The sequence below is a fragment of the Nannizzia gypsea genome, genomic scaffold, assembly GCF_000150975.2.
Source record: "Nannizzia gypsea CBS 118893 supercont1.1 genomic scaffold, whole genome shotgun sequence".
Classification (NCBI taxonomy): domain Eukaryota; kingdom Fungi; phylum Ascomycota; class Eurotiomycetes; order Onygenales; family Arthrodermataceae; genus Nannizzia; species Nannizzia gypsea.
This window is the reverse complement of record NW_003345201.1, coordinates 1,264,073-1,283,231: the sequence shown is the minus strand read 5'-3', so window position 1 is coordinate 1,283,231 and position 19,159 is coordinate 1,264,073. Positions and strand designations below refer to the sequence as shown.

Genomic DNA, 19,159 nt, shown 5'->3' with positions numbered 1-19,159 from the left:
TTGCCCTTAACTACACAAAAGTATATCTAGAGGAGAATAGGGGCTAAGGTCCTCCTTTAGAGGACAGGACAACGTGGTAGAAATACATCCGATATTCAAGCCAAAGACCACTCATTGGGTTCATAATATACCGTGTTCACGTTCATAAGGCAGTACTAGCTAGCATACAAGCGCAAATAGGACAGGACAAGCTTAGCTACTTCTAGCAAGGACAAAAGGGGGTGTTCGTAAAAGGAGTAAATCTATCTGCATAATTGACAAGGGCGGTAGGTCGGTTGGTAGGTCGGGTAGATAGATAGAGCGCAGGGAAGCAGAAGAAAAAAGAATGATAGAGGCACAAGAACGAGTAAACCACCCGGTTTGAAAAATTTTTCCCCCTGAGAAGAAAAAAAAGAAAGAGAGAAAAGGAAGGATTAATCTTACATACATGGGCTAGTCGAGTAGTTAGTTAGTCGGTCAGTCAGTCAATCAGTCAGTCAGTCGGTTAGTAGGTGATGGAAAAGGAAGAATGATGAAAAAGAAGAAGATAAATCTGAGAAATTCGTCAAATGATGTTGATTTGAGTCGTCAAGTAAAGGCCTGCCTCCTTTCCCCTAGTTTCCCTCAACCCATTGGGTATATCCAACACCATGAGAAATGCACCGCGTTATTTCAAAAATCCCCCCAAGCACCACCACACTCTCACCAGACCACATCACATCACATTCACATTCACATTCACATTCTCGCCTCGCCTTGCCTCGCCTTGCCTCAAGCTCAAGATACATGCGGATGTTGAGGAAGGCGAGGGATGTTGTGTTGTATTTTCCTCAATAGCTCCTGACACGCCATGCCGTGCCATGCTTGGGTTTGGGGGCATGGCGCCCAAATAACTCAACTCCATTCCTGGGTTGTGGGGGGATATCTCTCGCAATGTCAAGTAAAGAGAAATGCGTTATGACGGGGCGAACATGTTAGTAAAAGATAAAAGAAATCAGGGAAAAGGGATGCAGAGGAAGACAAATAAAGGGGGAAAGGAGAAGGGTAGAGAGACAAATAGATAAATAGATAGAGCGGTAGGAGGACGTACGGGAGGTCTCCGTTATCATGACCCAAACCCAAATGCAGGAATATGAATAGAAAAAAAAAGATATAAAATGGGCTGGAAACAGAAAAGTGCAGAAACACAAGAACAGAACAGAACAAAAGCGCTGGGAATTTGCAAGTGAAACATGGCAAAATGAATCAAAGGGGAGTAGGTAGATGGGCGGGATGAGAATAGGCATATTTCGATGGGAACGGGAATATATAGCAAGAGATTTGGGGGGAGTAATGAGTAAAACAAAATGAATGAAATCTTTCATATTTCTCCAGTCATCACGTTTCATTCAAAAAGATAAAATGGAAAAAAAGGTCAAGGCAGAAAAGACTGCTTGTGTAGCCGTAAACTGCGGCGTACTTCGTGCGTGATATCATATATATTCATTTCGCGGGCCCACGTCCTGCGGCGGGTGCGCTGCGCCTTGAGAATGTGATGATTCCCTCTCTTTGCCTTTACGTCTGGTCCGATCGACGAATTCGAAAAGTCTGTATTTGCCTGAATCGCGGGACATACCTGACTGTCGATTCTTACCGGTCGGGGTCTCCGTTTGCGCTAAGGAGACGGTGGAAGGGTTCTGGAGGCTTTCAGTGCTCTTACGGGAGTCAGCATAGTATTTTGGTTGGGTGAATACTGGGCGGCCCTGTTGTTCCCACGGAGCTGATGTGGCACTGGAAGGGGTATCATCATCCGCATCGTCGCTGACGCTGGCCTCCGTGGACTTGAGGTATGGTGTACGAGGGAAATAACCAATTGAATTCCGGTTGTTGCCTGCCGTTGTAGAACTGACGTTTGTCACGGCAGATTCTTTACCGGGCGTGTTAGCTTTACTCGAGCTTTCCTCGTAGAAAGTGGCGGACTTCTCGACTTGCTCGGCGATTTCCTCCCATTTCACCTCAAGGTTACCACTAGGCTGTTCGGCTTGCTCGGCCTTGTTGAGGGATTCCTTCGTTCGCTTCTCTAGATCAATGCAGAGAGAATGGAACTTGAGAATGTTCACATCCATATCGGGAATTTCTGTAAGGCCTCTTGGTGCAGCTTGCAGCCAGACGCGAGCCAAACAGGCAAAGCTCCTAGCATTGTCGATGAGGAACGGTAAGCTAGGGAATCCTTCTCGGGAAGTTGGAGGTAGACGGCCGAGAATTTGGATGGGAGTTGCGAACGATGGGTTGACTATTTGGGGTGGACGTTCGGCAGGGATGGCGCAAATGGAGTCAATGAAATCCTTGAATTCGTTGCGGTGAGACATAAGGAACTTGTTCATGGGTTCCATGAACGGTTCCTTGTTGCCGAATGTAGTCAAATTCGCAAGTCCCTGGAGGCCCTTTGCGACCAATGTCAAAGTTCGTTGGGCACGAGATCGTGGATGTTCTATTGATAATGTTAGTCTCATGGATCTTTTTAGTTGCATATGATAAATGATAAGGTGGCGGGGAAGGTGAACATGCCTTTCAAGAGACCAAAGAGCTTTGGATTCAGAATTGCAGGACAGAAGAACCGTAGAAACAAGAATCCAGAAACACTACTATACGTGACGGATCGTAGGAAATCACCGTACCGGTCCTCAGCACATGCTCTGATGTGTCTGAAAATATACCTTAGTTCCGGCGGGCATCTCGAGGCGGACCCGGCAATTGACTGCCACATATTACTTGTGAGAATTATCAGATTGCGCCAATTACGTTCAAGGTCTTCCTGTCTGCTGACACGGTTGGGGTCGATTTCGCAGTCTGGATCGCTTTCGTCGATGTCTCGTATACTCGAGCCAATTGTTTCCTCGAGATACTCTTTCCCCAGTCGACGCATATGCATATCTAGCGATTTTGTGAGCAGGGAGTTTCCGCGGAACAACAGGTTTGCTTCGACGGTTGCAGAGCGACCAAGGTCTCGCACGAGTACTTCTCGTTCCTGGCCGGACTCGTAGGAGTCGTTTGAGTGGATGCGGCTGGTATAGCGGAGGCGACTGGCGGATGTCTCTCGGTGGAGGCCATCGATTTCATCTTCGACGAGCGCCGTTACCCATTCACTTGCTTGGCCGGATACCTGGAAAATGTCGAGGAATATCTCAGAGAGCTGGCGGAGTTCCTGGGGTGCGAGCTCTGCGAGGTGAACTGTGAGGCCGTTAGGGAAGGAATGGAGCAGTTCGGACATGACCTTGTATTCCTGAGACATCAGAACAACGGTCTCATCGAGCTGAACACGCATCAGCATTTCGCCGACTGGCTGGTCGTTCTCGTCGAGGATGTGCCACCATTTTTCGGATCCATTGCCTGCATCTAGACTGTCCAGGGGCAGGTCTATCCTGCCAAACGTGGTATCTTGAGAAGCCACCTCTACATCCCCTAGAGTCGCTAACGAGTCATGTTCACGTTCACCCTCATTGGGCGTATAAGTGCCTCGAGAGACGAGTGTCCAGTCCTTCTGTACGGGGTTGAGACATTTAACTAGCACGGTAGCGCTGGACAGGACGGGAGGCAGGTCGTGGAAGATAAAGTCTTCTCGCCAGAACGGAGCAGAGGTGCTGCTCTTCACGGCGGTCTTGCCTCTGACCTCACCGTCTAGTAGCACTTCTGTGTAATAATCACCAGAAGTCTGAGCGGCACCACCCTGCTGTTTGGATGATTTTTTGTTCTTTTCCGGTAGCTCTGCCTTTGACTGAGGGAAGATCTTGGCTTCAATGACACGGACATTGAGAAGGCGTTCGATTCGGAACATGTCTGTCGTAGTAGTGGGGACTTGCTGGGAGATTATCAGGGAGTGAGCCCGACCGGAATCGTCAGTTGAAGCACCGTGTGGTGGTAGTGGTAGTAGAAGGGTGCTCGAGTCTGTATAGTTCGGGTATGTAAAGGCTCGGAGTAAGACGAAACAGACCTCAAACAGGACACGGCTTTCCATGGAGAGATAGACGGGTCTGGTGAGATGGTCACTTCCGGCATGGACGGCATACTGGGGGTATATGGCTATGCAGAACTCATCTTGCAAGACGGAAGCGTCTAGTTTTTGGATGGCACATCGAGAGAGTTGAGATAGCTGTATGAAAGATACAAGGTTTGTGCCAGCCTCAGTTACGATCTTCATGTGGCCGTTTTCTTGCAATGTACAGTTGACCTTCCTCCAATAATGCGAAAGGGCCCGTTGCTGCTTGAAGGTTGATATCCTCCGGGGCGTTGGTGGCGGGCACACGCCGGAAGCACTTTGTCTATCCCACAGCAGCATCTTGCCTACTTTGATAATGGTGGCTTCCTTCTGTAGGGTACTCTCTGAATTTCTCCGGCGATCTGCAAGACGCCGTTCAGTTATGGCGACTGACTGGGGCTTAGTCATTTTGTTCTGTACGCCCTTTGGGCGAATGGGTTGCCAGCACAGGAGGGCGGCAAGCCAGGAGTCACAGGTCTCTTTTACATGAGGACGGAGATGTACGCTGAGGGTGGAGGAGTAGGTCGAGACACTGAAGTAGGAAGTTTGTAGTTCGGTAGAGTAGAGGGTGCGGACACGGCAGCCGCGGAGGTCCGGAATAAGGGTCTTTGCCTGGTTCGCTTCGCCCTTTGCTTGGTAGATGAGGCTGCCGGCTGCAACGTTGATGGCACAGTAGCCCGAAGTCCATGAAGAAGATCCCGATATGCGGAATGAGAGGATGCCGTGCATTCTGCCACATGTAGACTTCATCAGGTCCAGTATCTTGGTGGAGTCCGGGTTCAATGCGTGAGATACATATGGCCCAGGACTGGAAGCGTTTGAGGGAGGCAAGCCGGAGGAGAGGGTGGAGTGTGACTTGACGAAACGTGGCCGTGGTCCGGAAGTCTGGATGATGGAAGGGAAACCGATGGAGGCAATGGAATCGTCCTGGAGCGGCGGCCGGGGACTCTGAGGTGAGCCCGAGGCCATGTTGGCAGAAGCAGCAGTGGTCAGGGAGCCAAGTCTCATCCTAGTGCGTCCAAGGAAGGAACTGGGCGGCAGGTCACCTCTCTGGTCCTCCATGGTGGTCGTCTTTGCTCTGGCCCTTAAACTCCGAGTATCTGGTACGGGTAGGTCGTCATCATTAAGCCTGTTAGCGTTGCTATTGCTACTGCTGATGTTGTTATTGTGGTTATTATTGTTGTTATTGTGGTTGTGGTGGTGGTGGTGATTGATGTTGGCGGTACTAGCACTGGCACTGTTGTTGCTGTTGCTGTTGCTACCATGTCCAGCATGAAAGGGACTGAACTCACGCCGCCGATCACGCGGTTTTGCGCGAAGACCGGCCCTGGGCGAGGCTGTTGCGCTGCTCGCAAGGTGTTCGGCATCTGAGGCCGGCGAATGGGTCTGAGTATCGGAGAGCGACTCCTGGGGGCTGACGGGCCGGATGGAGGTATCCCTGAAGCTGTCTGGGTAAACCATCCCGTGGCGGTCCTTGGAAGAAGATTTTTTGCTAGGGCGGCGTTCAATGGGTCTCGAATATATATCTAGGTCGTCCCTCTGAAAACCGTTCTGGCGCTCAGAGTCCATAATCCCTATTCGGTTATCTCAAAGCCGACTCTACCGCCACTATCCGCATATCAAGGACGAGAGGATGTTGGCTATTCATCAGTGACAGGCCAGGCTGGCTACTCTGGTGAAGGTGGGATGAGAAGGGGGGGTGACGGATCGGGCACAGCAGCCGGAGTGTCGGTATGTATGGCTGTTGGCGATGTTCGTTTCAGAGCGTCGCAAAAAAGAGAGCGTTTCCAGATGCAAGAAGAAGAGAGAACATGTATTTTTGAGTGTCGGCCGTCTCGTAGCGTCGGAAGTATTATCTGCAGTCAAATGATGGTGAGAAGAGAATCGAGGACAGCAAAGGGCCTGGAGGGCAGAAATAGGCGGAGAAGCAAGAGCGTCAGTTGCAGTCGGCGGAAGCAGCAGCAGCAGCAGCGAGAGGGCAGGCAGAAAAAAAAAGCGTTTCCACCACCCAAGGAAAAAACGAAGCAAAAAGAAAAAGAAGACGAAACGACCGGCTAAACCGCGGCAAAGGCCATCGTCCAGCAAGCGGAGACGAGAGGGAGAGACAGAGACAGAGGGAGGGAGGAGGAAGACGTACCTTTTTTTTAAAAGTAAGCAAGAAAGAGTACAGTTCGGCCCGTCCTACATGTCCCTTTTTCGTTTCCCTTGCAAGGTCGAAGAGAATCGAATTCCGATGGGGAGTGAGAGTGTGTGAGAGAGAGAGAAGAGGCGAAAAAAACAAGCACCGCCGCACCGCAGCGAAAAGGGACGCGGGCCAAAAATAAGTAAATAAATATCAGGACAAGCACAGAAGATGCCCAAGCAGCAGTAGAAGCAGCCAGCAGCAGCAGCAGCAGCAGCAGCAAGAGAGGACGCAAGACGACGCAGAAGACGAACGAAGACGAAGACAGGACGAAGAGACAAAAAAGAAAAGAAAAGAAAAAAAAGGAAAAGGGAAAAGAAAAGAAAAGAAGGAGGAAAAAGAAACGAGAGAGAAAACGAAGGCGAAGAAACCTGCGCAAGATTGTTCTCCCTGCTTCTTCTCGTCTTCTCTGCTCTCTTCTCGAGTCTTTTAGGAGGATGAGGATGAGGAGGAGGAGAAGAAGACGAGGTCGAGGTCGAAGATGGACGTTGAAGAAGTTGAAGTCGACGTTGACGTTGAAGACGAAAAGGGCGACTTTTTCTCTGTTTCTTTCTTCGTCGCTTTTCCCCTCTCAGCTTAGTCAGCGAGACAGCAGCAGCAGAAAAGGGCAGAGGCAGAAGAAGCAGAAGAGAAGCAGGATGGAAGATGGATGGAAGACAGCGAAGAAAAGGAGAAACAGGAGAAAGCGACAGGTCATGTTTCCAGCGTCTTTCCAGCGTCTTTCCAGCGTCTTTCTGGCAGCTTTCTAGAAGGCAGATGGAAGACGTGGAAGACGTGGAAGAAGCATTAACCCAGCTAATAAACATGATCTCATGCCTCGAAGGAAGCCAGCGCCTGTTCCTGCAGCCAGCCAGAAGACTCTCCTTACTCACTTACTTACTTACAGTAGACTGTGATAGACTGCGAGACACGAGACTACGGATAGACGGCGAGGTAGACGGCGAGGTAGACGGCGAAGAGGCAGTAGATACATAACATTTACAACTGAGCTGGGTCTAGCAGTTGGCAGTTAGCAGCAGCAGCAGTTAGTTACATAGTAGTTACGTGTCCCTTGGCTGTATTTCCTCCTGCTTAACTATATGTATGTGCTTACTTGCATCTGACTAGTTATCTGCCTGCCAGTGACATCTCAACGGCCTGTCTGTCTCTAACTACTGGAGGCAGAGAGTAGATAGTCACTCGTTGGCCGAGTAGTTGGCTGCTTGTTCCTTTTGCTGGGCTGACAGCTTTGTCCGCTCGGTAGCAGATGCTCGCCGCTAGGCTTTTACTCTACCCTTTTACTCTTCTGCTTTACTCTTTGCTCTTCTGCTCTTCTACTTTCTTCTGCTCTACCTACCTGCTGGGTCAGCCGTCGCCCTGCATCACATCACATCATATCACATCGCATCGCATCGCGGTAAGGCTGGTATCCCGATCCCTATCCTTGTCAGCCGCTAGCTTGCTGCGAGGCTAAGTTAGTGACCAGATTCCTGGGCCCTGCCTGCCTGCGCATTAGTTATTATCTCTGCTGCTATTATATTATTGTTTTAGCTATATTATCGCTGTTATTGGCAGGACTGGGAAGACAGCAGTAAAAGCAGTCAAGGGCCGACCTTGGCTTGGTGTGCGAGATAACGAGATGGCAGTCTCGGCTACGGAGTATAGGGATTGCCTAGTTAGTTGGGAGTTAGTAGGTCCCTAGTTAGTAAGTACCTGGTAGTTAGCTCGCTAGTAATATAGTTAGTAGGATAACTAAGAAAGCAGATGACCTTGCCGGCCCCAAGGATCTATCTACTAGTTACTGTAACTGGCTGACTAGACATCCCTACTCTATTACTCTATGGGGTGCGGCTTCTCTTCTTCCACCAGCACGTCGCCTGCCGACTAAACATTCATCTCATCTCGACATCTTCCTCTTCCATCTTCCATCTCTTCTTCTTTTATCGGTTCTTCTTTTGTTCTTCTTTTGTCTCTACTTCTTTTATCTGTTCTCTTCTTCTACTTCTTCTTCTCCAACTACGTCACTAGTCGACTGGTCACGTGATGGTGATGCTGCCTCGACTTCAAGACGAAAAGAAAAGACGAAGAAACGGAGAAGAAGACCATCTCCAAGTCGCATGAGCTGGACAAGCAGATGGACGATGGATACTGAATAAATAATTCCCCCGGCAACCCACGACCTGTTCTAGCATCAAGGTGCGTTCCTCCAGTTAACTAGCTAGTTGTTGCAGCTCTCCACCGGACTGCTCCTTGTGACCTCACCGAAGCCCACGGCCCCGAGACAGAGAGACAGAGAGACAGAGAGACAGTGAGAGAGGGAGAGACAGCTCACGGGATGGAGCGTTTGCTTGCTTGTTTGCCTGCTTGCTTGCAGTTATTTATACAGAAGCTAACCAGCCTGAGTCTCATCTCCCAGCTGCAGATAATAGAACATGAGTCCGGCCAGCGGTGTTATGAGAAGCTGTATCCTCGTCCCTTCTTCGCCCTCGCTCTCGCCGACAGCTACGCTGTAACGTCAAAAGCACCATGAACCGCTTCATGCCCATAAATGTCAGCACCCCCCAGTCCATCTATGAGACTCTACGGCAGTACGATGACGACTCCGATGATGGCTCTGACGTCGAGAACCGCGCTGGCATGGCGGTGGACGAAGAGAACCTTGTCGGAGACCAGTACGCGGACTACGAGCTCGAAGATGCCCTTGCGCATGCCTCGGACACCCAGTCGAGACAGAGCAGTCCCTTCTCGCGCCGGTCGAGGTTCGGGAATAACGTGAACATCACCTCCACCATGCATGCCGGCAATACTGCTGCTGGTGGTGTCCGGATGGAAGACACTGAAGAAGCTGATGATGAAGTTCCCGCCTCGTTGCTGGTGGAAGGGAGTGCGGTGCCGAGTTCTCCCTTGCCGCCTCCGCCCATGCATCCGTTAAGGTCGAGTGGGATAGGCGAACACTCGCTACACCTACGCGGGCCGTCAACCTCGTCGGCTGGCCAGGCGAGGAACAGGTGGATGGAGGGTATACCTGAGCAGGAAGAGCCGCCGCGTGTTTGGGGAGTGAAGCAGCATGCTGCTCTGCGTCTGGCTGACCCCAAAGAGAAGGCCCTCTGGAGGTGGGCGAACGTAGAGAACCTGGATAACTTCTTGCAGGAAGTGTATGATTATTTCCTTGGGAACGGTATCTGGAGTATCATGCTAGGCAGGGCCCTTAACTTGATGTAAGCCACTCACCTCTCTTTCCCCCCCCTTATGGACTGCAGGATATGTTATACTAATTACTTGGTGCAGCACTCTGGCGTTTGTAGTTGGGTTTACTACCTTCCTCTCCAGCTGCATCGACTACAAGAGAGTGCCGCATAGCAAGACCATGTCACAGATTCTCATACCTGGATGCGTTCGCAAGATGTCGGCTTTCTCTACCTTCCTGCTCTGGCTTTTCACCATATTCTGGATCGGCAAGGTGTTCCAATACGCCGTTGACTTTCGTCGTCTGCGGCACATGCAGGACTTTTACCAGTACCTTCTGGGCATTCCAGACGCCGATGTCCAGACTGTCTCATGGCAGCAGGTCGTAAGCCGGCTCATGGCCCTCAGAGACTCCAACCCTTCCACCGCTGCTGCAGTGTCTGCCAAACACCGTCGGTTCCTAGGCAGCCAGTCCAAACAGCGCATGGATGCACACGATATTGCCAACCGCCTCATGAGACGGGAGAACTATCTCATCGCCCTCTTCAACAAAGATATCCTCGATCTCACTCTGCCCGTTCCTTTCCTCCGCAAACGCCAGCTCTTCTCCCGTACCCTAGAGTGGAACCTCAACCTCTGCGTGCTGGACTACGCATTCAACCAACAGGGCCAGCTCCGACCCCTTTTTCTCAAGGACACCCACCGAAAGGCCCTAAGTGACGGCCTTCGACGCCGCTTCATCCTAGCAGGCTTCATGAACATCTTCATGGCCCCCTTTATCGTCACCTACTTCCTCATGCATTATTTCTTCCGCTACTTCAGCGAATACCAGAAGAACCCGTCCCAGATCGGGTCAAGACAGTACACTCCACTCGCCGAGTGGAAGTTCCGCGAGTTCAATGAACTCTGGCATCTATTCGAACGGCGCACAAACATGTCCCGTCTCGCTGCGGACGAGTACATCGCCCAGTTCCCCAAGGACAAAACAGTCCAGTTCGCTCGGTTTGTAGCATTCATAGCCAGCGCACTTGCCTCTGTCCTTGCACTCGCAACAATCATCGATCCAGAGCTATTTCTCGGATTCGAAATAACACACGATAGAACTGCGCTGTTCTATCTCGGTATCTTTGGTTCCGTCTGGGCTGTAGCTCAGGGCGTTATACCGGCGGAAAACCTGGTGTTCGATCCCGAACTTGCCATTCGGCGAGTCATCGAATACACTCATTACCAGCCAAGCCACTGGCAAGGAAGGCTGCACAGCGATGAGATCAAGAAAGAGTTCTCTCTTCTCTACCAGATGAAGCTGGTCATTTTCCTCGAGGAAATACTAAGCATGATCTTCACGCCGTTCGTCCTTTGGTTCAGCCTGCCGAAGTGCAGTGATCGGCTGATTGACTTTTTCCGTGAATTCACTGTCCACGTCGATGGGCTGGGATACGTTTGTTCCTTTGCCGTGTTCGACTTCAAGAAGGGTAACAATATCATCCCGCAGGGCCGTGATGCCACTGGCGCTACTATTCCTGCCACGGGTGCTGGTCCCGGTGCTCTTCCAGCTCCTGGACGGAATGACTACTACTCTACTCAGGATGGAAAGATGCTGGCATCCTACTACGGCTTTCTAGACCATTATTCCACCAACCCTACCGCTGGTGGAACACACGCTTACATGCTGCATCGACGGCAGAACCCGCTGTCTAAGATGAATACCGGAGACATTGGCACGAACCCATATGACCGTGGGCCACAGCGGTCAATACATCACAACCTAGGCATGACGAGCCTTCATTCTCCTCCCCATGAACCAGTCATGACGAGGCCAGTCTCGCCCTTAGCATCAGTCCTCCTGGACTCACACCATCAGCCGCCCGCCTCTGGATTGAAGAATGTAAACCGCCTTCCAGGACCTTCACCACGAACCCGACCTACTCGCCAACCAAGCATCATGAGAGGTGCCATCCCGGAGCCTATCGAGTCCCGATCTCAGTCTCAATCTCAGTCCCGGTCCCAGTCCCAGTCCCAGGTAGCCACACCTCGACTAGCTGCCCGCGGATCCCACAAGGCCGGTTCAAGCACCAGACTGGCAGTAGACGACAGCCACTTCGAAGAATCATGGCGTATGAACCAAGCCGCTGACGTCGAAGGGGAAGACAAGGAGGAAGAGGAAGAAGACATCAATGAGGTTGTCGAGGGAGCCGGCGTGCTGGGCTTGATCCAGCAGTTCCAGATGACAGGAAACGAAGGCCGGAGGACAGTAGGAATGTAACACAGCTCTCGCCGCTCGCCTTGTATATTTGCATTGCATGTACTGGTGCCCCTTGGAGTTGGAGTGGAGTTGGAGTTATCCGCGCTTCTGTTTCTGTCCGGTGTAGATTTCATTATTTTTTTCCTCAGACGTCCATCCAGCAGTTAATACTTAAGTAGTTGTTATACCCCCTGGCGTCCAAGGGGTTGGATCGGTCTTTCAAGGCATCCGCGAAACAGTTATCCGCACAATAATAGTAAATCATACGGAGTACATAACCGTCCTCTGCCTCTATTTAAACACCTTCCTGTCGCCTCTCGGGCTCACTTCTCTAATTATCAATAATACTTACGGAGTACTCCTTTTGCTACCGAATTCTCAGTCAAAACGCCGGCCGTCCAGGCGCTGAGAATCCACTTTAGCGCAGCCACGAAAGACTATCTCGCTATTTTTACTCTTATTTCTTCTTTCTCCTGCATGATTCTCCAATTTTTATTCTCCTGCATCTCCACGACTTTCAGCGAGAGCCACCAGCAGGCCGGTCAGGGTTGGATTGTTCGTGTGATGATGTAGGGATTTTCTCCATCTACCCATCTTTCTCTACAAACTACGCCGCATCAAGGATAATTTATCTTGTTGAAACGCCCGGCTGTAGAGCACACGAGACTTAGTTCCGCGGTCAGGTCAAGCAGAACCAGAGCGAAAACCAGAACAATGTTTCGCTTCCGTCGGTATCGAGTCTACCTGGTCTTCTCCATCATTTCAATTCTTGCCATTATCCATTTCTCCGGGTTTCGCGGCCTCTCCTCGACCTCCTCCTATGCGCCAACCGTTCCTGTCCTGAAGCCGGACGGCCCCAAGCAGCCGGCTCAACAGCCGCAACAACCACAACTACCACAAGCACCACCATCGCCACCACAACAACCGCAATCACAACCTCCACAGCCTCCAGTCAAAGAAGAGGATAAGCAGAAGCCTATACCACCTCCCGCGCCGCCAGTGCCTGGAAATGGCCAGCAGGATATTGGTGTTAAGCCTCCTCCTCCTCCCTCCGTGAAAGAAACGCCGCGGCCAGCCGTACCTCCAGTCGATAGACCGGGCTACAGTCAACCAGAGGGTAAAGGAAGACAAGACGCCGACGACGACGAAGAAGAAGAAGAGGACGCGGATAAGCCTCGCTGGGAAAAGCAGCCTGAACACTTCCCCATTGCCTCGGAGAATGTCATCCCCTTACCAACAGGCTCGCCCAAGAAACTGCCCAAAATCCAGTTCGATTTCCCCCGTGAATCCGCCCAAGCGAAAGAAGCCCGCGAACAGAAACTCGCCCAGATCAAGAACTCGTTGAAACATTCCTGGAACGGATACAGACAACATGCCTGGCTGCATGATGAAGTGCGGCCTGAGTCGGGCGGATACAGAGACCCCTTTATGGGCTGGGGTGCTACGCTGGTTGACTCGCTGGACACCCTCTGGATAGCTGGGATGAAGGAGGAGTTTGAAGAGGCCGTGCGAGCCGTTGGAAAGCTCGACTTCAAGACCAGCAAGAGGAGAGATATCCCCTTATTCGAAACCGTTATTCGCTATCTCGGCGGTCTAATTGGTGCATATGATATCTCGGACGGACGCTACGGGACGCTTCTCGACAAGGCCATTGAACTGGCAGATATCCTGATGGGTGCGTTTGACACCCCAAACAGGATGCCTGTTACCTACTACATGTGGGCTCCGTAAGTTGGCTCTATTTATATATGCGCTTTTGTTTTGGTGTTTTGGATTCTTTTTTGCAAGGGAATAGTTAGCTCGCTTCTTTCTAACCAGTTTTGCAATTAGGGAATATGCATCCCAGCGTCACCGCTCGGGCAAGAGGGTTGTCCTGGCTGAACTCGGCTCGCTCTCTGTCGAGTTCACTAGATTAGCTCAGATTACTGAGAACAACCGCTACTATGATGCAATAGCGCGTATCACAAACGCCCTGGAGAAATGGCAACCTGATACAAGCATCCCCGGCCTCTGGCCATCGTTCCTGGACGCTTCGGGATGCAAAACTCTCCCGAGGAAGAAGAGCAAACCAGCAGAGCAAAGCCCTGACTCTCCAGTGTCTAACCCAGATACTGCAGGGTCCTCATCACAGCAACAAAAGCCACAACAAGACAATGCCGGTCTTGGGAAGCGGGACGAGAACAAGTTGCTTCCCGGAGAGGAGCCAGCGAACTACGATGGCACGCCGTCAGTGCCAAAGGTCGAGACAGCACCCCCTTCCAAACTGAAGATACCGGATGACAAGCCCTGGCAGCAACCAGAGATCGACTTTGAAGACCAGTGCGAGGAGCAGGGCCTTTCATACCCACCAGGAGTACTCAGCGCAACATACACGTTGGCCGCTCTCGCGGATTCAGTCTATGAGTATCTTCCAAAGACGTATGCCCTCCTAGGTGGCCTAAATGACCAGTATAAAAACATGTACAAGCTAGCCAGGGATGCAACTATGAAGCACATTGCTTTCAGGCCCATGCTTCCAGACTCCAGGGATATCCTTTTCATTGCAGACACCACCACTTCTGTCAGGAAGGGGGACGAACAGTATTTCAACTACAAATACCACCCCTCACATCTTGGCTGTTTCGTTGGGGGTATGTTTGGAGTTGGCTCCAGGCTCTTTGGCCTCGATCAGGACCTCGAAATTGCGAAAAAGATGGCAGACGCCTGTTTTTGGGCGTACAACGTAACGGCAACCCAAATTATGCCAGAGGCCTTTGCGGTGCTTCCATGCAAGGATATGCAGAGTTGTGAATGGAATCAGACGGCATACAACCACGCTGTCTATCCATATGAAATCAAAAAATCCAACCAGGACTCCCTTACCGGAATGAAGAATGGCGGCAACGAAGCCGTGAAAAAACCCACTGCCACTCATAAAGCCGATCCTGAGGCGTTGGCAACGCCACCCTCCCCCGAGAAACAAAATATGGGCCACAATCAACAGCAGCAGACTCGGTCTCCCGCGGCTGGAGGCAACATTGCCAAACGAGACGACATACGCGAAACACCTATCCCTGACCGCATCGTCGCGGATCCGTCCAAGCCCATTCCGGGTGGAGCAGCAGTAGCTACCTCTACCTCCATGTCGCACGCACAGCTTGTTGACATGCATATCAGGGACGAGCGTATCCCTCCCGGTATGACGAAAGTAAACTCGGCGAAGTATATCCTTCGCCCCGAAGCTATCGAGTCGGTCTTCATCATGTATCGTATCACCGGCGACGAATCCTGGCGGGAGAAAGGCTGGGAGATGTTCAATGCCATTGAGCGCGCCACGCGAGCTGAATACGCCCATTCCGCCATTCGAGATGTCACCAGCAAAGAGCCTGTTTTCCAGGACGAGATGGAATCCTTCTGGATAGGCGAGACACTCAAGTACTTCTACCTACTCTTCAGCGACCCGGATGTCGTTAGCTTAGACGACTATGTTCTGTAAGTCACCGTTCCCCAGCCTTGTCCCGTTATCCTCGCAAGAACGCCGTCTATATTACACAGAGATATCTAATATATTCTTCTGCATAGTAACACGGAAGCACATCCGCACAAACGCCCCTCCTTGGCATTTTGATGGAGTGCTCGTCTATAATATATAGCTACCTTTCCTATATTATAATCCCCAACCTTGCGGAATTATATGGCTGCATGCTTACGGAGTACTCCGTACGTTCATAGACGATATCTGCATCGTATCCCAACTATATAAGTCACCTGCCCGATCTATGACGTTATCACATTCGTCCAGTATGGGCTCCATTTGCGTGTTCTTGTATATATCTCTAGGTCTCTCTCCCGTGTCCCTCTTATTTCATAGACAGCCCAGGTTATATCAATTAATAAATGAAACGCAATTTGCTCGCCTGTTATCCGCTTTTCTGGAAGCCTGGACTTTACTGTTAGCGAAAGCTAGTTCGTCTTCGTGTTGTGCTTGTAGTTGCCCGGATATCTCATACGGGGTCCTTGTAACATATCTCCAACCTCCCACATCCAACTCCGTACGGAGCACTTCTGCTCGCTCTGCTGCACCTCATATTCTGCATCTATCATGTTCTTTAGAGTTAACCTCGCATCTCTACACTTGTTCCGTCTCCCTTGACCCGTCTGAAGCCCCACGGCCGTCAGGTTGCGATGCAGCCCCTGACTAGCGTAACCGAACGACCCCTGAACGAAGGCCCCGAAACGACGGGTGTGAGGATGAGCAACCCCGTCTAATACCCCGTTGCCCTTGTCAGTATCAAGCCGGAGTGCCCAGAAAAAGTTTCCAGGACACCTGCTGCTCCTTTTTATTTTTTTGGGTCTTGACTTCGGGAAACTACCCTGAAAAAATGGTACATGTTCTCCGTATACAGCTACATACCCCCTCCCCCCCGGACGGCTGTGCAGGACAACTCTAACGCAAAGATCCTTAACTTGATCAGCGGAATCCAGCAAGAAATTGCCTAATCTCGTCTGACACCCCTGGACTCCGTCCGTATAGACTATACCCACGCTGAACGGAGGAAGATGTGCGCAACATACACACGTATATATAACGCCTTCGAGTCCCCGTTGAGCCTAATATGTTGGTAGCCACAGTTGTTCTATTCCGCAGGACGGTGATATAGTTGATCTATTTCTCTCTGAATAAACAGCTTCTACCTCTTCATTCTCTTCTTCACAGCTCATCACACTCTTTTATCTGTCTATATACATTTTTGAGCTATCTATCTGTCGTTTACATCTCTTTTAATTTGACTTATCGTCTCCGACAAAGAGACATTTCTCTCACTATATACTGCAATATAAGAGCCGGCTCTTACATTTCACATACAGCCAAAATGGGTCTCAAGGACAAGATCGAAGAAAGTGTGTTGACGCTTATCAAATACAACAATCAATCGCCTAGACAGCTAGCTAATTATATATCAATTTGCAGTCATGGAATTCCGCCGTCTAGAAAACAGATATGCTCGCCGCAAGAACCGACATACTCTCACCTACGGTGCCCAGTATGTCGACGGAGAATACGTCTACGGCCCAAGCAGCCCAGCTGTCTCTCCAACCCCATCGGCAACCACTGTACGGAAGCAGTCGACCGGCGGCAAATCCTCCAAATGGGGAGGGAAGTAAAGGAAGACGGCTTGCTCAGTGCCACATGCAACGCACAAAAGTAGCCTGGAGCCTATATAATTTTAACGACTTGAAACGGCCGCCGTGGAGGGATGACAGGAAACGCCGTCTGCTGTGACTTTTGGCTGCTTCCGGGGAGGAGGATTGATCAAGGGCTGTACCACGACTAGGAAGGCTTTGAAGGCAAGAGAGCGACAGAATATGTTTCTTTTGAGAAAGCTATGCATGTTTTATCACTTTGTGGTGGAAAGATGCATTATTATATCTTCAATCCATCGAGCAAATACCTGATTTCCACCGACACCGTCAAGGGGCAGAGTATTCAAATCCCTATTTTGTTGCATGGTTGTAATCGTTAGTTAGCTACTAGTCGACTAGTTAACGGTCATGCAGCGTAAGTTGTTTTTTATGCAAGCTATTTAACTAACTTCTGACATCAACCATCCTTTTCGGCGAGGTACATATATGTATACCTACCGGCAGTCTCAGCAGGCTCTGCTGGTTTTGTTTCTTATTGTATTTATATGGTGATATGGGGTTGTTTCGCCTCCTTTCTCGGTATTCTACCAGAACCTATTACTCGACAACCAGCCATGGTGCTTTTTGCCGGGCCAGATTGATGTCTACATCTCAATGCCACACTGGTATGTCCCCATTGGATGTGCAAGCAGATGGTGGCTAATGGCTGTCTAGCTTCGCATTGGGACGATGAGAGCTTCTATCGATATACTGGCGGCCGCTGGCTCTACAATGAAAAAAAGCAGATGGCAGACCGGTCCGTCAAATTCAACATGACAGAGCTCGTTCGAGCTGCTGCTATATCCCAGGGCTGCGATATTTCCTCTTGCGTGAAAGTGGAAAAGCTGCCTGAGGGAGACCACAACAAGGTCTTTCTCATTACTTTGCATGATGGGCGCCAGGTGGTTGCAAAGGTGCCTAACAGAAACGCTGGGTTGCCTTTCTTTACCACCGCCAGCGAGGTGGCCACCATGGACTTTGTAGGTTTACCTACTGCTTTAGTGAATGTATAAGGATCTTATAGAGGGGTTTTACTGATACATTTCTAGGGGAGAAAAGTTGCTGGACTGCCAATTCCAAAGGTGTATGACTGGAATCCGCATACATCTAACAATGATGTTGGTGCAGAGTACATTATTATGGAAAAGGCTAAGGGGGTCCTGCTAAGCTCCAAGTGGCCTTCTATGAAGAATGATGAGAAGATAAACTTGATCAAAAGCGTTATTTTGCTGGAAAAATCCCTCCTGGCCCACCACTTCCATCATATCGGGAGTTTATACCACAAGCAGGACCTTGCACGGCATCACAACATGTTTCTTGATACCTCTTACTGCGACTTTATCATTGGGCCTACCACTGAGAGGAAGTTTATACATGACGGGAGAAGGGCTGTGTATACAGACAAAGGCCCTTGTAAGTACTGCTAATACTATATTATCTTGTTCCTCACTAACCACCGTAATACGCCATAGGGAACTCCGCTTTAGATTATAATCTAGCCTCCTCTAGGCGCGAGAGAGAATGCATTGTGAGAGGACTTAGATTCCCGCGGCCAGAAGGAATATTCGGTGGTCCTGGAGGCTATGAGCCTACAGCAAAGAACAAACTTGATGTGCTGGATGACTTTGAGAAGGTCGCAGCATATCTTCTTCCCAAAGACACATCCGTACATATTCCGGTTCTATGGCATGGTGACCTCCATGACAATAATATCTTTGTCGACCCAGACGACCCATCAAAAATACTCTCGATCATTGACTGGCAAGCCACGTATATCGCACCACTTTTCCAACAAGCTCGAACTCCAGGCTTTCTTGACTTTGCCGGACCCCAACCGTCCATTGGTCTCACAGCCTTGCCTCCGCTACCAGACGATTTTGAGTCCTTGAGCACAGCTGAGAAGGAAGAAGCCAAGAAATTACAGTCAAAGCAGTCCCTGTATAAGATATACGAAATACACTCTGGCCGCGAGAACATGCCTGTCTTCAAAGCATTGCAGCATTCAGAAATCCTAGGCAGCCAAATCATTTCACTTATCTCTCAAGTGTTCAACGACGGAGAACCCATCATAAAGGGGCAGATAATGCAGCTCTCGTTCGAGTGGAAGAAACTCGTTGGCCCAGACGGCCTCCCATGTCCGCTTCAGTTCACCGAAGCTGATATTGCAGCACAGGAATTTGACCAGCAAAGATGGGAAGAAGGGGTTCAATTGAAGGGGGACGTGTTAGAAGCTCTGGGGGGTACAGAACATGGCTGGGACGGCTGGTCTAGCCACGAGGATTACGACGCTCTTACGAAGAAGTTGGCAATAGTCAAGGAGCAATTCATGGAGTGCATGGCGAGCAATGAAGCAGAGAGGGAAGCGTGGGAAAATGCATGGCCATATAGAGATGATTAATTTAACGGGATTCAA

At 50.3% G+C, this 19,159-nt stretch overlaps 5 protein-coding genes across 5 annotated transcripts; 4 read left to right on the top strand and 1 right to left on the bottom strand.

Annotated features, from left to right (window-relative positions):
* Nucleotides 1-1,451: 1,451 nt before the first annotated feature.
* MGYG_00466 (Ras GTPase-activating protein SynGAP) lies at nucleotides 1,452-5,563 on the bottom strand (the record flags this gene model as incomplete). The annotated part of the gene is made up of 2 exons (XM_003176329.1): nucleotides 1,452-2,449; nucleotides 2,539-5,563. 2 exons carry the CDS (start codon nucleotides 5,561-5,563, stop codon nucleotides 1,452-1,454), a joined length of 4,023 nt encoding a protein of 1,340 aa, XP_003176377.1.
* A 1,094-nt stretch (nucleotides 5,564-6,657) lies between these two features.
* MGYG_00465 (hypothetical protein) lies at nucleotides 6,658-6,966 on the top strand (the record flags this gene model as incomplete). Its single annotated transcript, XM_003176328.1, has 2 exons — nucleotides 6,658-6,720; nucleotides 6,757-6,966. The coding sequence occupies 2 exons, from the start codon at nucleotides 6,658-6,660 to the stop codon at nucleotides 6,964-6,966; spliced, it is 273 nt and encodes a 90-aa protein (XP_003176376.1).
* A 1,715-nt stretch (nucleotides 6,967-8,681) lies between these two features.
* MGYG_00464 (Atg9p) lies at nucleotides 8,682-11,604 on the top strand (the record flags this gene model as incomplete). Its single annotated transcript, XM_003176327.1, has 2 exons — nucleotides 8,682-9,373; nucleotides 9,444-11,604. The coding sequence occupies 2 exons, from the start codon at nucleotides 8,682-8,684 to the stop codon at nucleotides 11,602-11,604; spliced, it is 2,853 nt and encodes a 950-aa protein (XP_003176375.1).
* Nucleotides 11,605-12,297: 693 nt separating this feature from the next.
* Nucleotides 12,298-15,190, top strand: MGYG_00463 (mannosyl-oligosaccharide 1,2-alpha-mannosidase IC; the record flags this gene model as incomplete). The annotated part of the gene is made up of 3 exons (XM_003176326.1): nucleotides 12,298-13,310; nucleotides 13,414-15,054; nucleotides 15,145-15,190. The coding sequence occupies 3 exons, from the start codon at nucleotides 12,298-12,300 to the stop codon at nucleotides 15,188-15,190; spliced, it is 2,700 nt and encodes an 899-aa protein (XP_003176374.1).
* A 2,157-nt stretch (nucleotides 15,191-17,347) lies between these two features.
* MGYG_00461 (phosphotransferase enzyme family protein) lies at nucleotides 17,348-19,144 on the top strand (the record flags this gene model as incomplete). Its single annotated transcript, XM_003176325.1, has 4 exons — nucleotides 17,348-17,372; nucleotides 17,422-17,726; nucleotides 17,796-18,159; nucleotides 18,219-19,144. 4 exons carry the CDS (start codon nucleotides 17,348-17,350, stop codon nucleotides 19,142-19,144), a joined length of 1,620 nt encoding a protein of 539 aa, XP_003176373.1.
* Between the last annotated feature and the right edge of the window lie 15 nt (nucleotides 19,145-19,159).